This window comes from Mesoplodon densirostris, chromosome 11 (assembly GCF_025265405.1).
Source record: "Mesoplodon densirostris isolate mMesDen1 chromosome 11, mMesDen1 primary haplotype, whole genome shotgun sequence".
Classification (NCBI taxonomy): domain Eukaryota; kingdom Metazoa; phylum Chordata; class Mammalia; order Artiodactyla; family Ziphiidae; genus Mesoplodon; species Mesoplodon densirostris.
The window spans coordinates 70,513,430-70,530,476 of record NC_082671.1 but is presented as its reverse complement, the minus strand read 5'-3'; the positions used below and the strand labels follow the sequence as shown (position 1 = coordinate 70,530,476).

The following is a 17,047-nucleotide window of genomic DNA, read 5'->3' as shown; positions in this document are numbered from 1 at the left end:
TAGCCAGCACTTCCCTGCCAGGATCCGGCCTCGTGCTATTACTGGGAATAAATAAGAAGGATTCAAACTACTTGCAATGACATCTCTCACTGGCTCGCATCTGACTTGCTTTCTTGGGGGATGGGTGTCATTCAGCTCAAATGTTCCCACCACAGAGGCCTTCCCTGGAAGCCCCGTCTATTCCCATGGTTCTCTGTCACAGTGTCTTACTTTATTTTCTTTCAAGCCCCTTTCACCATCTGAAATGATCTTTGTTGCTTTATTTGTTCCCTGTCTTCTCCACTAGAATGTTAGTTCCACGAGGGCAGGGATCCTGTCTTGTTCACCCTATCTACCCTGGAGCTCCCCAGCCAAGGAACAGGTACTTGGTCAATATTTGTTGAATCCATGTTTGAATATAAATGCATGCACAAGATCTGGAAGGTTCGACTTCATACTGACAACCATGGGACTTCCCTGGTGGACCAGTGGTTAAGACTCTGTGCTCCCAATGCAGGGGGCCCAGGTTCGATCCCTGGTCAGGGAACTAGATCCCGCGTGCATGCTGCAACGATAGACCCGAAGCAGCCAAATAAATAATAAATAAATAAATATTAAAAAAACAAAAAACTGACAACCGTGGCTACATCTTAGGAGGGGACTGGGGTTGAGGGAGACAGTCAAGTAGGAACTTTAGCTTTATTTTATTTTAAAATTTTTGATATGGAGATATTTACTTCTTAACTGATAGTTAAAAAATAAATACACCAAACGAAGGGCCCAAATCCCTTAGTCCTAATCCTGATATTTTGGTATGATTTTGGGCTGGTGACCTGACTTGCATAGCTGTCTGTGGCTTCTGACCTCACCTGTAAACACAGTCCCACCTCCCACCTGAACCCTGGATTTACAGTTTGCATGGCATTTTTCCATTCATTATCTCACCAGATTACCCACAACCTTGGGACGCAGGCAAGGTGAAGATTATTATCCCAATTTTATAGGGTAAGAAATTAGGGTTCATAGGGGTGGAGTTGTCTGGCCTGTGGTCACACAGCTGTGGTCATGCAGGCCCTTACCTCCTATCATGATGAGCTGACTCAGATAATGAGTTTATAAACCCCACAAATGGCTAATTAGGGCCCAGAGGCTGGGCTGGGTGAGCTATTATCATGGCAAAGGGATCAAGGTCAGATCTGAAACTGTCTTCAGGGACCTGAAGGGAGCCCCTTAGGCTGGTGAGGAGAGGAATATAATCCCTTCTGGGCTTTAATGAAGAGTACTGGTGGTCTTTGGAGGCCAAGGTGGGTGTGGTATCAGGGTCCTGAGCCCAAGTCCCTGATTTAATGAGAATACCTGGAACCCTCCTTTCTTAGAGTTGCTTTCCCACAGGGACAGGGCCGGAGGTGGCAGCAAAGGGTTGGTGAGGGGCCAAGGGGGCTGGCCAGGCAGACTGGCTCATGGCAGCCCTTTCCTAGGTAACCTGAAAGTCGGCTTTCTGGGCCAAGATGGTGGCCTCCCAGCTGTGGACAGATCCAGGGTGTGAGGCTGCCCCAGGCTGGCAAGCTGGGGTCCCCTGGGTCATAATTGTATTCCGAGCTGGGACTCAGTGAACCTTTGAGGAGGTGGGATTCCCCAAGTTGGCCTCTTTCCTCCATAATTTACTCACAAAGGTCCAAGGGACAAGCTGGGTACAAAATGTTTTCAATCTGTTTCATCACGTTTACCAGGCACCAGGTATCAATAGTTAGAATTTATGAGTGAAGACTAATTGTGAGGCACATCTTACTCCTCTCAGGCACTTTGTAAAGCAGGAATTATCCCCATTATTAAGATGTGGAAACTGAGGTTCATGGAGGCACACGGTCACACGGCTGAGTGAGTGGGAAAAGCCAGGATTCGAGCCTGGGTTGATACACCCCTGTTCTTTCCATTCCTCCAAGGGCTGATGGCTGACAGAGATGACTAGGATCCTGCTCCTTCCTTTGGGGGGGGGTGTGTGACAGACTCATCCCAGCTAACTATTGCACTGGTCAGGGTGATGTCACTGCCATGGCAGCCTAGTGGAAGCTGATTCATCTCCTGGAAGTCAGGAGAGGCCTCTGGGGAGGGTGGCTAACCCAGGTCTGGATGGGGGAGCAGGAGAATGAGGCTGCAGAGGTTCCAAGGCCAGACACCCAATGTCCCATTAGACAAGGGCCTGCTTCCCATAGGTCCTTCCCGTGGGACCCCAACCCCCCCAACCCTAGTCAGGATGCCCCAGTGGGGAGGGATGAGATCCCTGACCCTACACAGGGGCTGAGGAAAACTCTGCAGGACCCCTTGTCAGGCTCAATACATCATTGAGTGGACACCTGACCACTGTGGTGGTGGTGGTGGTGGTGATGGGGGTCCCATGGGAAGGACTCCGGGGTCCCATGGGTGGGAGCATAGAGTCTCCCGGTCAGGCTCTGAGGGGAGGGGAAGGTGGCAGACAGAACTACCTGGAGGTCAAGGGTGTTTTGGAGTGGTGAGACAGGGTGAGTGAAGCTAGTGGTCATCTGGAGGTGCTTTGGGGTCTGCAGGGGAACTGCCTGATTGGCCGGGGGTGGGGAGAATGCCTCCGCAAAGTTTCAGGCCAGGGGAATGTGGGGGATTTGCAGGTCCTTAGAGTGGGAAGCACTCAGGATGGGAGCAAGAGGAGAGTTCCCGGTGGGCAGCGTGGTGGAGGAAGAAGTCACTGTGCGGGGGGCTAGTTTGCCGTGGGTGAGGGGTTCAGGGGCCATCCCAGAGTTCTTTGAGGAGTCCACGGCGGGGAGTGGGAAGGGGTGACCGGGAGCGCCGAGGAGAGGGGCGGTGGGGTGCTGGGCCCGTGAGGCGGGGTGGGGGGGGGGGGTCCGCGTCTGCGGGGCGGAGCCACCGCTGGGTGGGGCGCCAGGCCACCGCCCCCTCCCCGCTCCCCCGCGACGGCGGGCGGGGACCGAGGCCAGCGGGACGCCCGCGACCGCGGCCGGCCCACAGCGAGGGGAGCGGGCGGCGGTGAGTAGGCGGCGGCCGGCCGGGCCGGGCCATTCGGGCAGCGGCTGCTCCGGCAGGTCCGGGCAGGGCCGGGCGGGAAGCAGGCAGCCGAGCCGGGCCCCCGCTCCGGAGCCCGAGCGAGGACTCCGAGGCCGCGGCCCCGCCTCCTCCCCGCCCCGCGCCCGCCGCTAGCGGGTCGCGCCCCGAGCTCCAAGCCGCGCCGGCTGGGCCGCGCAGGAGCCACAGCCGCAGCCGTAGCCGGGAACCGGCCCGAGCCGGGCCCAGGGTGAAGCCCGGTCCCGGCGGCGCCCGGAGCCGGGCCCGAGCCCCGCGCGGCTCATGGCGGGGCCGCGGGTCGCGCTGCTGGCCTGGTGCCGCCGCCAGTGCGAGGGATACCGCGGCGTGGACATCCGCGACCTGAGCAGCTCCTTCCGGGACGGCCTGGCCTTCTGCGCCATCCTGCACCGGCACCGGCCCGACCTGCTGTGAGTGCCGGGAGGGCGGGCGGCCGGCCGGGGCGCAGGGCGGCGCGGGCTCGAGCTGGGGACCCCCGCCCCGCTCAGTGACGCGGAGCCGGGGCGGCGGCAGGCGCCGCCCCCGGAGGCCGAGGCTCCCACCCTCCCGCGGGCCCCCAACGCCTCGCGGAGACCCTCTGATCCAGTGCACCCCTCCCCCACTTGGCCTCTTTGACCCCGCCCACTGGAACACGGCCCGCCCCCCATGCTGGTCTTTCTGCTGAGGCCCTGGCCCCGCCCACAGGGCACTGATTTCCGCCCAAGGGACACCGAAGCCTCCAAGGCCTTTCCTCTTTGAAGGAGCACCGAGCCCTCCTCCGGGACCCTGGGCCTTTCTTACACTAAACTCTTAAACAGGCACTCTGAGCAGCCCCCTCCACGTGGGGCATTGAGGCCTGTTCCCTTTGTGGGGCCCCCTGGCTTTGATTCCCCCATGCGATCATGTTTCCAGGGCACTAGCACAGTGCCTGGCACAGAGGAGACCCTAGGTTAATAGAGGTCAGATGAATGGATGTAACCCCCTCCCCATTAGGACACAGACCTGTCTCCCCAGGTGTGTGCCCCATGACCCTCCTGTCCTCAGTGGGGCAGGGAGGCTGAGTGAAGACTCCTAGGGTCTGACCTACAGTCCTAATGGGCTGCTCCAGGGTGTGAAATGGCCTCTTCTTGCCCCCAGGTGCCCAGTGAGGTTCCCTGGGAAAATTTATTCAGACCCCAGAGCAGTTGACTTGGTGTTTCTATCTCAGCTCCCTCTTCCTTGGGCCCTGGAACCTCTTCCATTCATCCATTCATTCATTCATTCATTCATAAAACACTGAGTGCATGTTTATCTGGCAGCTGCCATTCCTTGTACTTCCGGTTTCATCTGCAAGTTGGGGACAAGAGTCATGGTCCTTGTCTGTCTTGCTTACAGCCCCTTGGACAGGGCTCCCCAAGCCTGACAGGGTCTGGAGTCTTTGTATGTCTGTTCCACCTCCAGACCTGTGCTCCCCAAAGACAGCACCTGGGAGGCTTTGATGAAGGAGGGAAGGAAGGGAAGGATTGCCTCAAGGATTCGATGGTGTAGATGCATTTAGTTTATTCTGTACCATGTAGATGGTGGGGTGGGCTCTGGAGGAGAGGGTTTTGGGGGGTGTGGATGCAGAAGTGAACGAGATGAGGTGGAGATGTAGGTGGGCTGCTGCCTCTTGTGGGGCCTGTGACACGGGGTAAGGGGGCTCAGGAGCCGGGCCTTGAAGGTTGGAGAAGGAGGGCACCCAGATTGGACCCACGCATTAGAGCGGAGGGCTCACGGGGTCTTCTGTTTTGGCTGGGGGGCAAGTGGTGAGGCAGGGTTGGCCAGTGTGTGACAGGACTTAGGTGTCAAGCTAAGCCACGCAATGGACCTGAGGCTGCCAGCACAAAGCGCAGGCTGCTTGGTTTCTGGTCCACTCCTCCATGTCTTAGGTGTGCAACCTTGGGAAAATCACTGGATTCCTCCAGACATCAGTTTCCTGGCCAGTAAAGGGGGGTTGACAGTAAGACCTACCTCACAGGATTGTTGGGAGAAATTAAATGGGACAATGAACATTCAATTAACATTAGTTATTATAAGTAGTGTTATTAGGCAGGAAGGGATGATGAAAGTGTCTCACTCCTGCGTTTATTCCACAAGTGTCTGCAGAGTTATACTCTGTGCTGGACACTGTGCCTGGTAATGGAAATAGCTACTAACCAACCAAGAGGCAGACCCCACACAGTCTCCCACGGCCTATGGGGAAAACAGATGTATAAGCAGTGCTGATAACTCCACGTGGGAAGCGCTGTATCCAAGGGCTAGGTTGGGAAGGCCTCCCAGCCGTCACATAAACTTCAAAGAGATAGCAGGAGCCGGGTCAGGGCCGAGGGAAGGGCATTCCCGGCAGAGGGGACCACCTGAGCAGAGACACAGGCGGCGCTGGCACAGGACAGGGAGGGCTGGGAGATGTGGCTGGGCCAGAGTGCTTAGGGCTTCCTGCTGGCTAAGGAGGGTGGATGGGGCCACAGGGAGGGATGTGGCTAGAGTTCGTGTGGAGCGGAGGGGGCTTCCCTCCTGAGAAGAGATCCAGAATCAGGTCCAGGCATTCATTTGCAAGGCAGGCCAGCATCTGAGCTGCCAGCCCATTGCACGGGAGAAAAACTGAGGCCCAGGTCCTATATAAGGCATAGAGAGGACGTCGGTGATGGCTAGGGAGGATCTCCAGGAGAGTAGGGCTGGGGTAGGGCGAGGGCAAGCACCATCTTCTAAAGTTGTTTCTGACTTCTCGAGCTGTGGGCTCATTCCCCCTCCTCAAATCTAGGCATCTTTAAGCTCCCTTGAGGGACCATGTGGGTTTCATGTTTGTGCTCCTCATCTCCCCCAGAGCCAAAGAGAACTTCCCAGCCTTCGAAAACTCTCAGAAAATATGTTTCCAAAGCCTAGATGTTGATTAGGGACGAAGGTAGGGGAGGGAGAAGTGGAGGAAAAATCGTAGTATCGTGGGGACCTTTACAGTTTTCACGCTGTTTCCGGCATTTATGCATTCAGTAGACATTTATGGAGTGCCTACTAAGTACCGGGCACTGTGGAGGGTGTTGAGTGCACGCCGTGAACAAAATGTGACCCTAGCCTTCTAAGAACACTGCTGGGAGACTGAAATAAAGGGCCCAGACCAGCTGCTTTTGTCTCATTCGGCCTCAGAACAAGCTTTTGTTGGGGGCTGGGCTGGTGTCACAGTGTCCCTGAGGTTTAGAGAGGTTGTGTAGCTTGCTCGGGGTCACACTCTTACGCAGTGGCCAAGCAAGGGGAGGAGTTCGGGACCCAGCTGAGGGGAGAAGGAAGTGGTCTGGCCAGAGGTGGCAAAAGGGGCTGAAGTGCATACACAATCCCCTCCCCAGTCCACTCGGGCCTTTTGGCCTTGGGCACCTCCTGGGGTTTGCAAACTACCCCTTCCTGCCTTGGCCCACGGTTCACTGTACCTTGATCTCTGCCTGGAGAAGTTAGCAGGCAGGTGGGCAGGAGGAGGAGGGCTCTCTTGTGTCTGTGAGGCCTGCCTCTAACAAGCTTGGTCCTCCCCACCAGCCTGGGAGGTGGTACGAGGGCTTCCCCTAGTTTGCAGATGGGAAAACGAAGGCCACGAGGACTGCCCACCCGCCCAAGGTCACGCAGCCTGACCTGGAAGAACAGGGCCTGGGACCCAGACTTTGGAGGCCGTACTGCCTTCTCCGGCCTCTGGGCCCACGTCTCAGGCAGTCAGGCTGCAGTTTCCAGCCATAGAAGGACAAGGCTTGGGGCGGGTGCACCCAGGAGGCTGCTGAGCAAGAAGGCTGGGTCTCCTCCGCTGGTTTCAGCCACTCCAGCAGCTGGAGCCAGGAGGTGGGGAGGGGAATAAATAAAAGCTAGGTTACTCCGGCAGGCCCTGCCACTTCTCACCTGTCCCAGCTTAGGAACTGGGACACCCTTCACTGCTCCCCAAAGGATGGTGCCCCCAGGAGTGGCCCAGCAGGGTTGGCCGACCGTTCAGTGTGAGCAGCTCTGGAGAATGTACTATTTCCAGGCTGGTTCAGACTTGTTCTATTCCTGGCACCATTGAAACAACATTCCTCTTCGGCCTGGGTTAGGGTTTCAGCAAGTTGGTGTGGCTTCTCCAGGTTTGTGACATGCAGTGGAAGGAACAGAAATGTGGATTCCAAGGGCGGCTTCCTCTTCCCGGGGTGGCTTCCTCTCTCTGGGCCTCAGTGTCCCTATCTGTAAAGTGGGGTAAATACCTGCCAAGTAGAGTTGAAAATAAATTCAAGACAGGAGCTCAGCCCAGTGCTCAGCGTGAGGTCAGCAATCTGTGGGTGTCCTTGTCGTCATCAGCATTGGTCCTGGTCTTAGTTTTGTCTTTGCCACTGAGTCAGGACATGGCTTCCTGGGGGTTAAACTTGAAGCTGGGGCTTTTCAACCCCGCCCCTTCTGAGTGATTTCCAGCCTCAGCTTGGAGGCCCCCGGGGGCCATGTGCTCATTCTCTGCCCGACCTGGCAGCCCCCGCTCTATTAGCACGGGTTCCTTGTCTCAGTTTCCTCCTCCACAGTCCACAGACCCCTCCCCCAACCCTGCTGAGACCCAGGCTGGCTGGGATGTGGTCACCTCCACTGGTCACACCCCTGCCCCGGCCCTCTCCTCAATGCTCCTCCCCCACTTTGTCTCTTGCAGAGACTTTGATTCACTTTCCAAGGACAATGTCTTCGAGAATAACCGTTTGGTGAGTCCCCCAGACAGATGGAAGCCCACGAGGCTGTGTGTTTCGGGAGGGTGTGTGTCGGAGGGCAGGGGTCTTGCAGGGCAGGAGCTGAGGTGAGGGGCTCGTGGACCAGCTCCCGGAGCAGCTGCCTTGCACTGGGGCTCTGGCTGCTCCTCTCCCCACCCCCTGCTCCCCTCTGGCCCACTTGTGCCTGGAGCACCAGACCTTCCCCTTCTCCAGGTCACAGTCACCCCTGCCCTCATCCCCCTCATCCCGCTGAGCAAAGCTCGGTCTATGCAGAGTGGTGCCCACTGACCCTGCCTCATCTTCCTCTTCCTGCTTGTGACTGCTTCTGTGCAACCCCCATCCTTCTCCCACTCCTGCACCTGCCCCCCACCCCACACGTTTCCCCCCCACCCCGCCTCAAACCTTCCCCCACCCTGGCATCTGCACCACCCCCCCAGGCCTTTGAAGTGGCTGAGAAGGAGCTGGGAATCCCTGCCCTCCTGGACCCCAGTGACATGGTCTCCATGAGTGTCCCTGACTGCCTCAGCATCATGACCTATGTGTCCCAATATTACAACCACTTCGCCAGCCCTGGCCAAGGTGAGAGGGGTGCAACCCTTCAGGGAGGCTGGCCCTGGGGGTGGGGCATGTGTCACACTGTCTTCTGAGCTGCAAACAGGCACAGGGAGGCAGCTCATCATTCATTCACTCACTGAAATATTAATTGAGTAAAATAACACTGTGCTGGGCCCGTGGGGTACAGCGGTGAAGGAGATCGCTGCCTTCGGGGAGCTCATAGTCTGGCGGGGGAGACAGACAACAAACGTGTGAACCAGTAACTGAGTGAAATAATGTCAGAGGAGGGAATTCCCTGGTGGTCCAGTGGTTAGGACTTGGCACTCCCAGTGCAGGGAGCCCGTTGAATCCCTGGTCGGGGAACTAAGATCCCACAAGCCACTTGGTGTGGGAAAAATTTAAAAAAAAAATTAATAATGTCAGAGGAGACAAAGCAGGATGAGTTCATCCGCTGTCTGTGAGTTCACCTCTGGCACCCACCCTCACTTCCTGTTTGCAGACACCTCCCTGGGTTTTTTTTCCTCCAGCAGGGAAGCGGTCCTGTAGGGCTCTTGTGCACCAGCTTCCCCAGCAGTGACCTTCAGGGCCTGAGAACTAAGAGGCTGGGGGATTGTGTGGGGTGGGATAGGGCGGCGGGGGTGGGGGGATGGGAGGCTGCAAGGGTATTTCTCTGCCCTGAGTCAGGTCACTGGGTGGCTACTGAGCCTCCTGCCTGGAGAGTCCCCATGTGGAAATCTCTCCTGGGCCTTGTCTTCCTCAGAGAGGAAATGGGCTCAAAGAGGGGAAGGGAGGAGCTCAAGGTCATACAGCAGGAAAACCAAATTCGGGTGTCCCGACTCCTGTGCTGTGTCACTGCTGTCGGGGGTCCTCTGGGGGTGGGCACCTTGCCCCTCCGCTGCCATGTCAGTCCTTCCTCCAGCCTCTGCTCTCCATGTGGACAATCTCAGCCCATCTCTCTTTTTTTTTTTTTTTTTTTTTTTTGCGTTACGCGGGCCTCTCACCGTTGTGGCCTCTCCCGTTGCGGAGCACAGGCTCCGGACGCGCAGGCCCAGCGGCCATGGCTCACCGGCCCAGCTGCTCCGCGGCATGTGGGATGGATCCTCCCGGACCGGGGCACGAACCCGTGTCCCCTGCATCGGCAGACGGACTCTCAACCACTGCGCCAGCTGGGAAACCCTCAGCCCATCTCTTAAAAGTATTCTAGGGCTTCCCTGGTGGCGCAGTGGTTGAGAGTCTGCCTGCCGATGCAGGGGACATGGGTTCGTGCCCCGGTCCGGGAGGATCCCACATGCCACGGAGCCGCTTGGCCCGTGAGCCATGGCCTCTGAGCCTGTGCGTCCGGAGCCTGTGCTCCGCAACGGGAGAGGCCACAACGGTGAGAGGCCTGTGTACCGCAAAAAAAAAAAAAAGTATTCTAGGAAGTACGGATTTTTTTTTTTTCTTACCAGGAGTAAAACATGCTTACTGTAGAAAATTAGAGCATAGAAAACATAAAAATTAAAAGATTAAAATAATCTGTTACTCCCCATCCCCCCCATAATACTAGGGATTAATATTATAATTGAACAAATAACATTATATGTATTTTACTAGAAATAAAAATGAAAGTATTTCTCAACCGCTGAGTGTCTGGTGAGAGGCAGCGTGGACTGAACGTTTTTGCGCTGCCATTTACTGTCTGGGTGACAGTGGGCCACAGGGTCACCTCTCGGCTTAGGGTCCCCTTTGCAGTGAGGATAAGAACAGCGCCCATCTCACAGGGTTGATGGGAGTAAATGAGGAAGAATGACCTGTGTCTGGCCCTTATTGAGGACTCAAGGTTACTATTATTATTACTTTTGTATTCCATTGGTTAGAATTTAGCTTGCTCACCTAGAATCACAATTCAGTCTTATCTTCTGGAGGGTTCCCTGTGGCCAAACCCCAATCTCCCTCTACTAAGCTCTTCTCTGGAGGGCCTCCTTCCGGGGACCTGCGGGGTGGGCAGGTGGGGCAGGGCCCTTGGTAATACTGTCGGTGGTGCCCACTTTGTTCCCAGTCCTCACCAGGCACCCTGGGGGTGAGGTCACCCTGGTGGCCCAGCTCCCCGTGCTCTGCCCGGGGCGAGAGCACCCCCTGGGCCCGTGGGGAACTCCTGTCGCTACCATACGGCTTGGCCCCTAAATGCAAACCATTTTTATCCCACCTGCTGCTCAACCAGAGGAAATGCGGCGAGATGTTCCAACGCTGGAGGCGAAGCTGGCTCTTAGGCTCCCCAGGATGGTCCTGTTCTGTACTTTCTGGGTGAGGGGAGGGATTTCAAGGGTAATTCTGACCAGGCTTGACTTTCACTGGACTGGGTCACCTTGGAAGCTGGCCGTGGCTGAGACAACACCGTGCCGTGCTCTCCTTTCTTTCATCTTGTGCCAGGCTCCGTGGAGGCCGGTGACCCTGGGCATGTCAGCTGACCCCTGACCTCCAGGAGCCACAGCCTAGTCTGGAACCAGAGTGTGACGGAAGGAAGCCCAGTGGCTGAGGGACTCAGAGGAGGGGTACCTCCCCCCTACCAGGGTGACAGGGGTGGTGTCATCAGGATGAAGCCCAGTTTCTTAGCAGGGCCCCTGAGGGCCTCTCCCCACTTAGCTTAAGCCACTCACTGCCCCAACTGTAGTCATACTGAATTTCTTGTGCTGCTTTGAATATATCACATTCCTTTACTGCTAAGCCTTTCTTCTTGGTGATCCTCCAGTCCCTGTCCCCACCCCCCATGCTCTGGCACATTCTTTCCTACTCATCCTCTCACCCCACATTTTGCCTCCTCCAAGCAGCCTGCCCTGATATACTCCAGGTGCTCTTATAGCCCCCTGCCCCGTGGTGAACATATAAGACTCTGGTCATAGTATCTCAATTACTCCCTCTCCCCTGTAGACCTGCTACATGACTCCAGCACCTGGCACTTACTCATTCATTTAACAAATATTTATTTCGCCTCTACTGTGTGCCAGACACTGTGCTAGGTGCTAGGGAGAGAGCTGAGAACGATACAGACTCACAGAGCTTTCAGTCTAAAGGATGGGGGAGGGAGAGAGAGAACAAAGTGATTAATGTAATTGCAGATGAGTCCGATAAGGAAACAAAATAAGGTAATGGTATAAAAAGCAGCGAGAGGAGGAAGTGGCTATTTTGGGTGAGTAGTCATGGAGGGCTTCTCTGAGGAGGTGACATTTGAGCTAAGCCTTGAACAAGGAGGAGAAGGAGGCCATGTGAAGATCTGGGGAGGAATATTCCAGGCAAGGGGGCAGCAGGGGCCTGTGTGCTCCAGGGGAGTGAGGGGGAAGGAGGAGGTGAGGCCAGGGTCAGGGTGGGGGTAGGGGGTGGGGGAGTGGGGTAGCGGTGGTGGTAGGGAGTGGGCCCAAAATTTTTGACCATGACTCATGGTAAGAAATATGTTTCCCATTATAATCCATGTTCATGTACATACATGTCACTGAAACAAGTTTCAGGAAACGATTCTTCCCCTTAAAACATGAGATGCCCGCAGATATTTCCTTCTAATTCGTCTTTACAATATGCTGGTTGCAGTCCACTCAGTTGATTTCAGGGTCCGTTAATGGATTGTGACCTGAGGTTCTGGCAATGCTACCTTAGACCACAGTAAGGAATTTGGATTTTTTTTTTTTTTTTGGGCCGGGCCTCACAGCTTGCAGGATCTTAGTTCCTCAACCAGGGATCCAATACAGGGCCACCTGCATTGGAAGCGCCTAACCGCTGGACCACCAGGGAATTCCCTGGATTTTATTTTTAAGAATTAGCATACAGGGGCTTCCCTGGTGGCGCAGTGGTTGAGAGTCCGCCTGCTGATGCAGGGGACACAGGTTCATGCCCTGGTCCGGGAAGATCCCACATGCCGCGGAGCGGCTGGGCCCGTGAGCCATGGCCGCTGAGCCTGCGTGTCTGGAGCCTGTGCTCCACAACGGGAGAGGCCACAACAGTGAGAGGCCCGTGTACTGCAAAAAAAAAAAAAAAAAAAGAATTAGCATACAGTAGTGATTTTTCTTTTGGTATACAGTTCTCTGAATTTGGGGGTTTTATTTTAATCACTGGGTACAGAGTAGGCGCTTAGTGGATATTTGATGAAGTAATGACGGAGCAGAGTCGTGGAGGAGGCGGGTGGGCTGGGCGGTGGGTTTCTTCTGGTTCGAGGGCGTCCAGGCAGGGTTCCGGGCCGCACCTGCCCACTTGGGCTTGGGTGGGGCAGCTCCTTGGCCCCAGGGAGCCAGCCTATCTTCCTGAACCTTCAGGCCAGCGCCATGTGGTTCCTCTTCTTTCCTTCCCTTCACCCGTTCAGCCTCGTGGGAAGGAAGCTCCCCGTCCTTTCACATGTTGGGCGCTGATGGTTCTGTGCTCGTCCTCGTGCCTTATTTTATTTTATTTTTTTTAAAAATAAATTTATTTATTTATTTTTGGCTGCGTTGGGTCTTTGTTGCTGCGCGCAGGCTTTCTCTCCTTGCGGTGAGCGGAGGCTACTCTTTGTTGCGGTGCGTGGGCTTCTCATTGCAGTGGCTTCTCTTGTTGCGGAGCATGGGCTCTAGGCACACGGGGTTCAGTAGCTGTGCCTCGGGGGCTCTAGAGCGCAGGCTCAGTAGTTGTGGCACACGGGCTTAGTTGCTCCGTGGCATGTGGGATCTTCCCAGACCAGGGCTTGAACCCGTGTCCCCTGCATTGGCAGGCAGATTCTTAACCACTGCACCACCAGGGAAGTCCCTGGTGCCTTATTTTTCACGCTGCCCTGTGCGGTGGGAGTCACTGTCCCGCTTTGCGGAGGCCTGGCAGGGTTGGGAAGCTTGCTCTTGGCGCTTAGTTTGGAAGGAGGCATCCCCTGCCTGTGTGAAGTGGGAGCCTGGTCCCACTGCGTCCGTGGTCTGCCCTCAGGTGGTAGCCATGGAGCTCAAAGCTCAGGCCAGGTTGGGCCTCCTGGACCTCCAGGGTCTCCAGCTGCCTCAGAGTCTCTTTCTGGTCTCTTGGCAGCCGGGGTCTCATCACCCAGAAAGGGCCTGGCAGCATCCTCCCCGCCATCCAAAGCACCCACTCCCGCGGAACCAGGAGACAGGGCTCAGGTAGGCAGATGCCAGGGGTGGGCAGGTGGGGTGGGGGGACAGCTGCCACTGCTGCGTTCAGCGGGTGTTCTTCGTCCCTTTCCCTTTGGCTTTGGGACTAGATTCTCACAGGCCAGGCCAGGGCGGTAGGAGCAGGGGATGGCAGGCCTGGGAGGGGCACAGGGCATCCACAGCACTGACTCTCCATCATGGGACTGACAGGACTCACCCATGCAGTACAGCACATTCTCCCCTTGATTCCCGTGAGGCAGAGCTTTAAACTTCCTAGCGTGATTCTGCTTAATCCTCTCAACAACACTGGGAGGTGGGTATTGTGTGTCCTGACGTACAGGTGAGGAAACTGAATCTCAGAGAGGTTTGGTCATTTGTTCAAGATCTCTCAGCTGGGAATTGGGGGCCGCACTGCCAGCCCCCTGCTCCAAGATGCTTAGGGGATGACACCAGTGTTTCACATCTGGACAGCACTTCACAGTGTGCAGAGGGCGTTTCCCACCTGCTCCCAACTGCGCCTTGCTGGAGGACCTCTTGAGGGACAGGGAGCCCAGCCCATGGTGGGTGCCCAGTGAGCATGTGCAGGGCTGAGACAGGCAGGGGTTATAGGATTCCATTTGGCAGGTAGGAGCCCAAGGCTCAGAGACGAAAACAGCTTGCTCAAGGTCACAGTGCTTAGAAGCTGAGAAACTTGGACTTAAATCTGCTTGGTTCTAGTTGGGGGGACAGAGAAGGCAGACGAGGTGGGCCTAAGAGGGCAGCCACCTCTCAGGCAAGGCCCACCTGTGGGGACGGGAGAGGGACAAGAGCAGCACAAGCGAAGGGATTATACAGCTGGAAGCTGCCTTTCTGGTGGAGAGGGCCCCAGAAAGTGGAAGTCTGGATTTTTATGTTTCCATCCTGACGCAGTGACCTTGAGCAAGTCTTTCCCCCTTTCTGGACTTCAGTTTCCTCATGTACAAAACAGTGCAGTCCCCACCCTCTGCCCTTCTGGGGCTCTGATGGAGTGTGTTAGCACTGCGCACTCTTGGGAGTGGGAGTAGGGCGGGGAACAGGGAGTGTTCTTGAACAGGAAGGCTGGTGACCCCAACCCCACCCCCAGTCTGCCCACCCTATTCCCTGCAGGGCGATGAGTGCTCCTCGGGCAGCCTGTCAGAGCAGGGCGCCCACCGGACCCCCAGCAGCACGTGTGCGGCCTGCCAGCAGCACGTGCACCTGGTGCAGCGTTACCTGGCCGACGGCAAGCTGTACCACCGGCACTGCTTCCGGTGAGTGGTGGGGGACCCTGGGGAGGTCAGGGAGCTTCCCTAGATTCAGCACCATGGTGTGCCAAGCCCCTTGGCAGGCTCGTCATGCTGGAGCATCTTGCTTTTCCCTATTTTACTGATGACAAACGAAGGCCTAGTGAGGGGAGACTTGGTCAGTCACAGAATTAGAGACAGAAAGGGGGCAGAGCTCTTTGGAACTAAGTACCTGATGATGATTAAGGAGCAGAATGTGCTCTAAAAGCTGTTGAAAAAAGAAAGCATTTTGAAAATCTTATTTTATTTTTATCTTTTGTTTTTTCTTCCTTTTTTTTTTTTCCTAAAGAAAGCAGTTAAAAAAAGAAATCATAGTAACAACTTGCTTTCAGTGTGTGGCTCCCAGGGGAAGCCAGAGAATGTATGAAAACGTTTTATATGTTAGAAAAAAAATCAGCAAAGAAAATTGAATAGTCCATGGAAACCAGTGACTGGGAGTTATAGTGTGTATTCAGTTGTGGTTTAGAGTATGTGTGTGTGCTGTGTGTGTTGTGTGTGTGTGCTGTGTGTTGTATGTGTTGTGTGTATTGTGTGTGTGTGGTGTGTGTATGTGTTGTGTGGTGTGTGTATGTGTTGTGTGTGTGTTGTGGTGTGTGTGTTGTGTGGTGTGTGTGGCGTGTGTGTGGTGTGTGTGGTGTGTGTGGTGTGTGTGGGTGGTGTATGTAGTGTGTGTGTTGTGTGTGTGTTGTGTGTAGGTGTGTGGTTTGTGTGTTGTGTGTGTGTGGTGTGTGTTGTGTGGTGTGTGGGTGTGGGTGGTGTGTGGGTGTGTGGTGTGTGTGTGTGTGTGGTGTGTGTGCGGTGTGTGCAGTGTATTCGGTGTGTATGTATGGTGTGTGTGGGGTGTGTGTGTGTGTGTGTGTGTGTGGTGGCTGGACCTGGAACCCCAGGCACCTGATTGCAAAACTGAGGGGGAAAAATCTCGAGGAAGGGAACCACTGCACAAACACAGTCACGTCTGGCCATCAGGGCAGTGTTTTAAATACTTTTTATGGTGACATACATTTGACACTGTGACCAGTTGTAAGTATATCCCTGAAATCAAACTTGTATGAATAGATGCACAACTGGAATTAGAGTCTCATAAAACAAGTGTGATACATTCTGATATATCTTATTTTATTCTATTTCATAACAAAACAAAACAAAAAAACCTGGTTGGTTGAAAACCACTAAATTGATTTCTTGAGCCACTAATGAGTGGCAGCCCACACACTGGATGGAACCTCTGTTGGAGCTGGGGGAACCTTTGCTTCCTCTTGCAGCAGAAACTGAAGGCGTGTTTCACAATTTATGTTGCTGATTTCACATGGTTTTATTGTTCTGCTATGATTCTGACATTTACCCTTTTTCTTTTCCGCTGGGAAGTTCTGGGTACTGAGACAGGATCCAGGCTGGCAGTTGGGAGGAGGGGTAGCCAGCACCCTGGGCCGGGCTGCCTGGCTAAGTTGATCCCCCCATCCCACCCCACCCCTGTTCTCCCTGGCAGGTGTCGGCGGTGCTCCAGCACCCTACTCCCCGGAGCTTACAAGAGTGGGCCAGAGGAGGGCACCTTCGTGTGTGCGGAGCACTGCGCCAGGCTGGGCCCCGGTGGGCGGTCAGGGGCCAGGCCCACACTCCCCCCACAGCCAAAGCAGCAGCAACTTACAGAAGAAGCCAAGGATGTGGAGAGAGGTGGCCCCAGCCCTGATGCGGCTGCAGGGGCTGAGGTGGACGTACCCAAGGCCGGCCCTGAGGGCCGACCCCAGATCCTCACCAAGCCCCGGGTTTCCGGCAAACCACAGGAGCTGGCCAGCACCCCGGGCAGCCGCCCCACACCTGCCTCCAGGAAGGTGTCTGAGAGCACAGCCCTGACGCTCCCCACGCCCCGGCCCCGGTCCAGCCTGCAGCAGGAGAACTTGGTGGAGCAGGGAGGCGCCAGCGGCCTGGTGAATGGTGAGCAAGGGCCCGACTGGGGCTGGGCGCTTCCTGAGGTGTGCCTGGCGTTTAAACGTACACGTGCCTGGGAGTATTCATGGGGCCGTGCTGTCTGTGCCTGTGTGTGCTGTGGATGTGCTGGGGACGACTGTGGTGCTGAGGTTATTAATTCACGCAGCAAATAGTTACTGAGGCCCCTCGGTGCACGCTCTGTTCTCCATGCTGCGAGGACACAGATCCCTGCCCCATTCTGTGTGCCCAGGATGTGTGTCCTTTTGTGTCCATCTTGTGTGCTTCAGTTTCGGGGTGTGGGGAGTGTACATCATGTGTGTCTGTGTCCCGAGTGTGTCTGGTTCTGTGTCCACACTCAGGTGACCTCCCCTCCCAGCCCAGCCTGTGTGCTTGTCCACATCTGGATGTTTGGCAGGGGACAGCTCAGGGGCTGGGG

At 55.7% G+C, this 17,047-nt stretch overlaps 1 protein-coding gene across 2 annotated transcripts in view; it reads left to right on the top strand.

The window, feature by feature from the left end:
* The first annotated feature begins 2,951 nt into the window (after positions 1-2,951).
* MICALL1 (MICAL like 1) overlaps positions 2,952-17,047 on the top strand; it is a 28,537-nt gene continuing 14,441 nt past the window's right edge. The window contains exons 1-6 of one of the 2 annotated variants that reach the window (XM_060114249.1): positions 2,952-3,461; positions 7,688-7,736; positions 8,180-8,321; positions 13,305-13,393; positions 14,510-14,652; positions 16,172-16,617. In XM_060114249.1, the coding sequence (XP_059970232.1) occupies positions 3,316-3,461; positions 7,688-7,736; positions 8,180-8,321; positions 13,305-13,393; positions 14,510-14,652; positions 16,172-16,617 (1,015 nt within the window). In that variant the 5' untranslated portion in view covers positions 2,952-3,315. The remainder of the gene's footprint in view (positions 3,462-7,687; positions 7,737-8,179; positions 8,322-13,304; positions 13,394-14,509; positions 14,653-16,171; positions 16,618-17,047) is intronic. The other variant, XM_060114248.1, reaches the window with a different exon arrangement.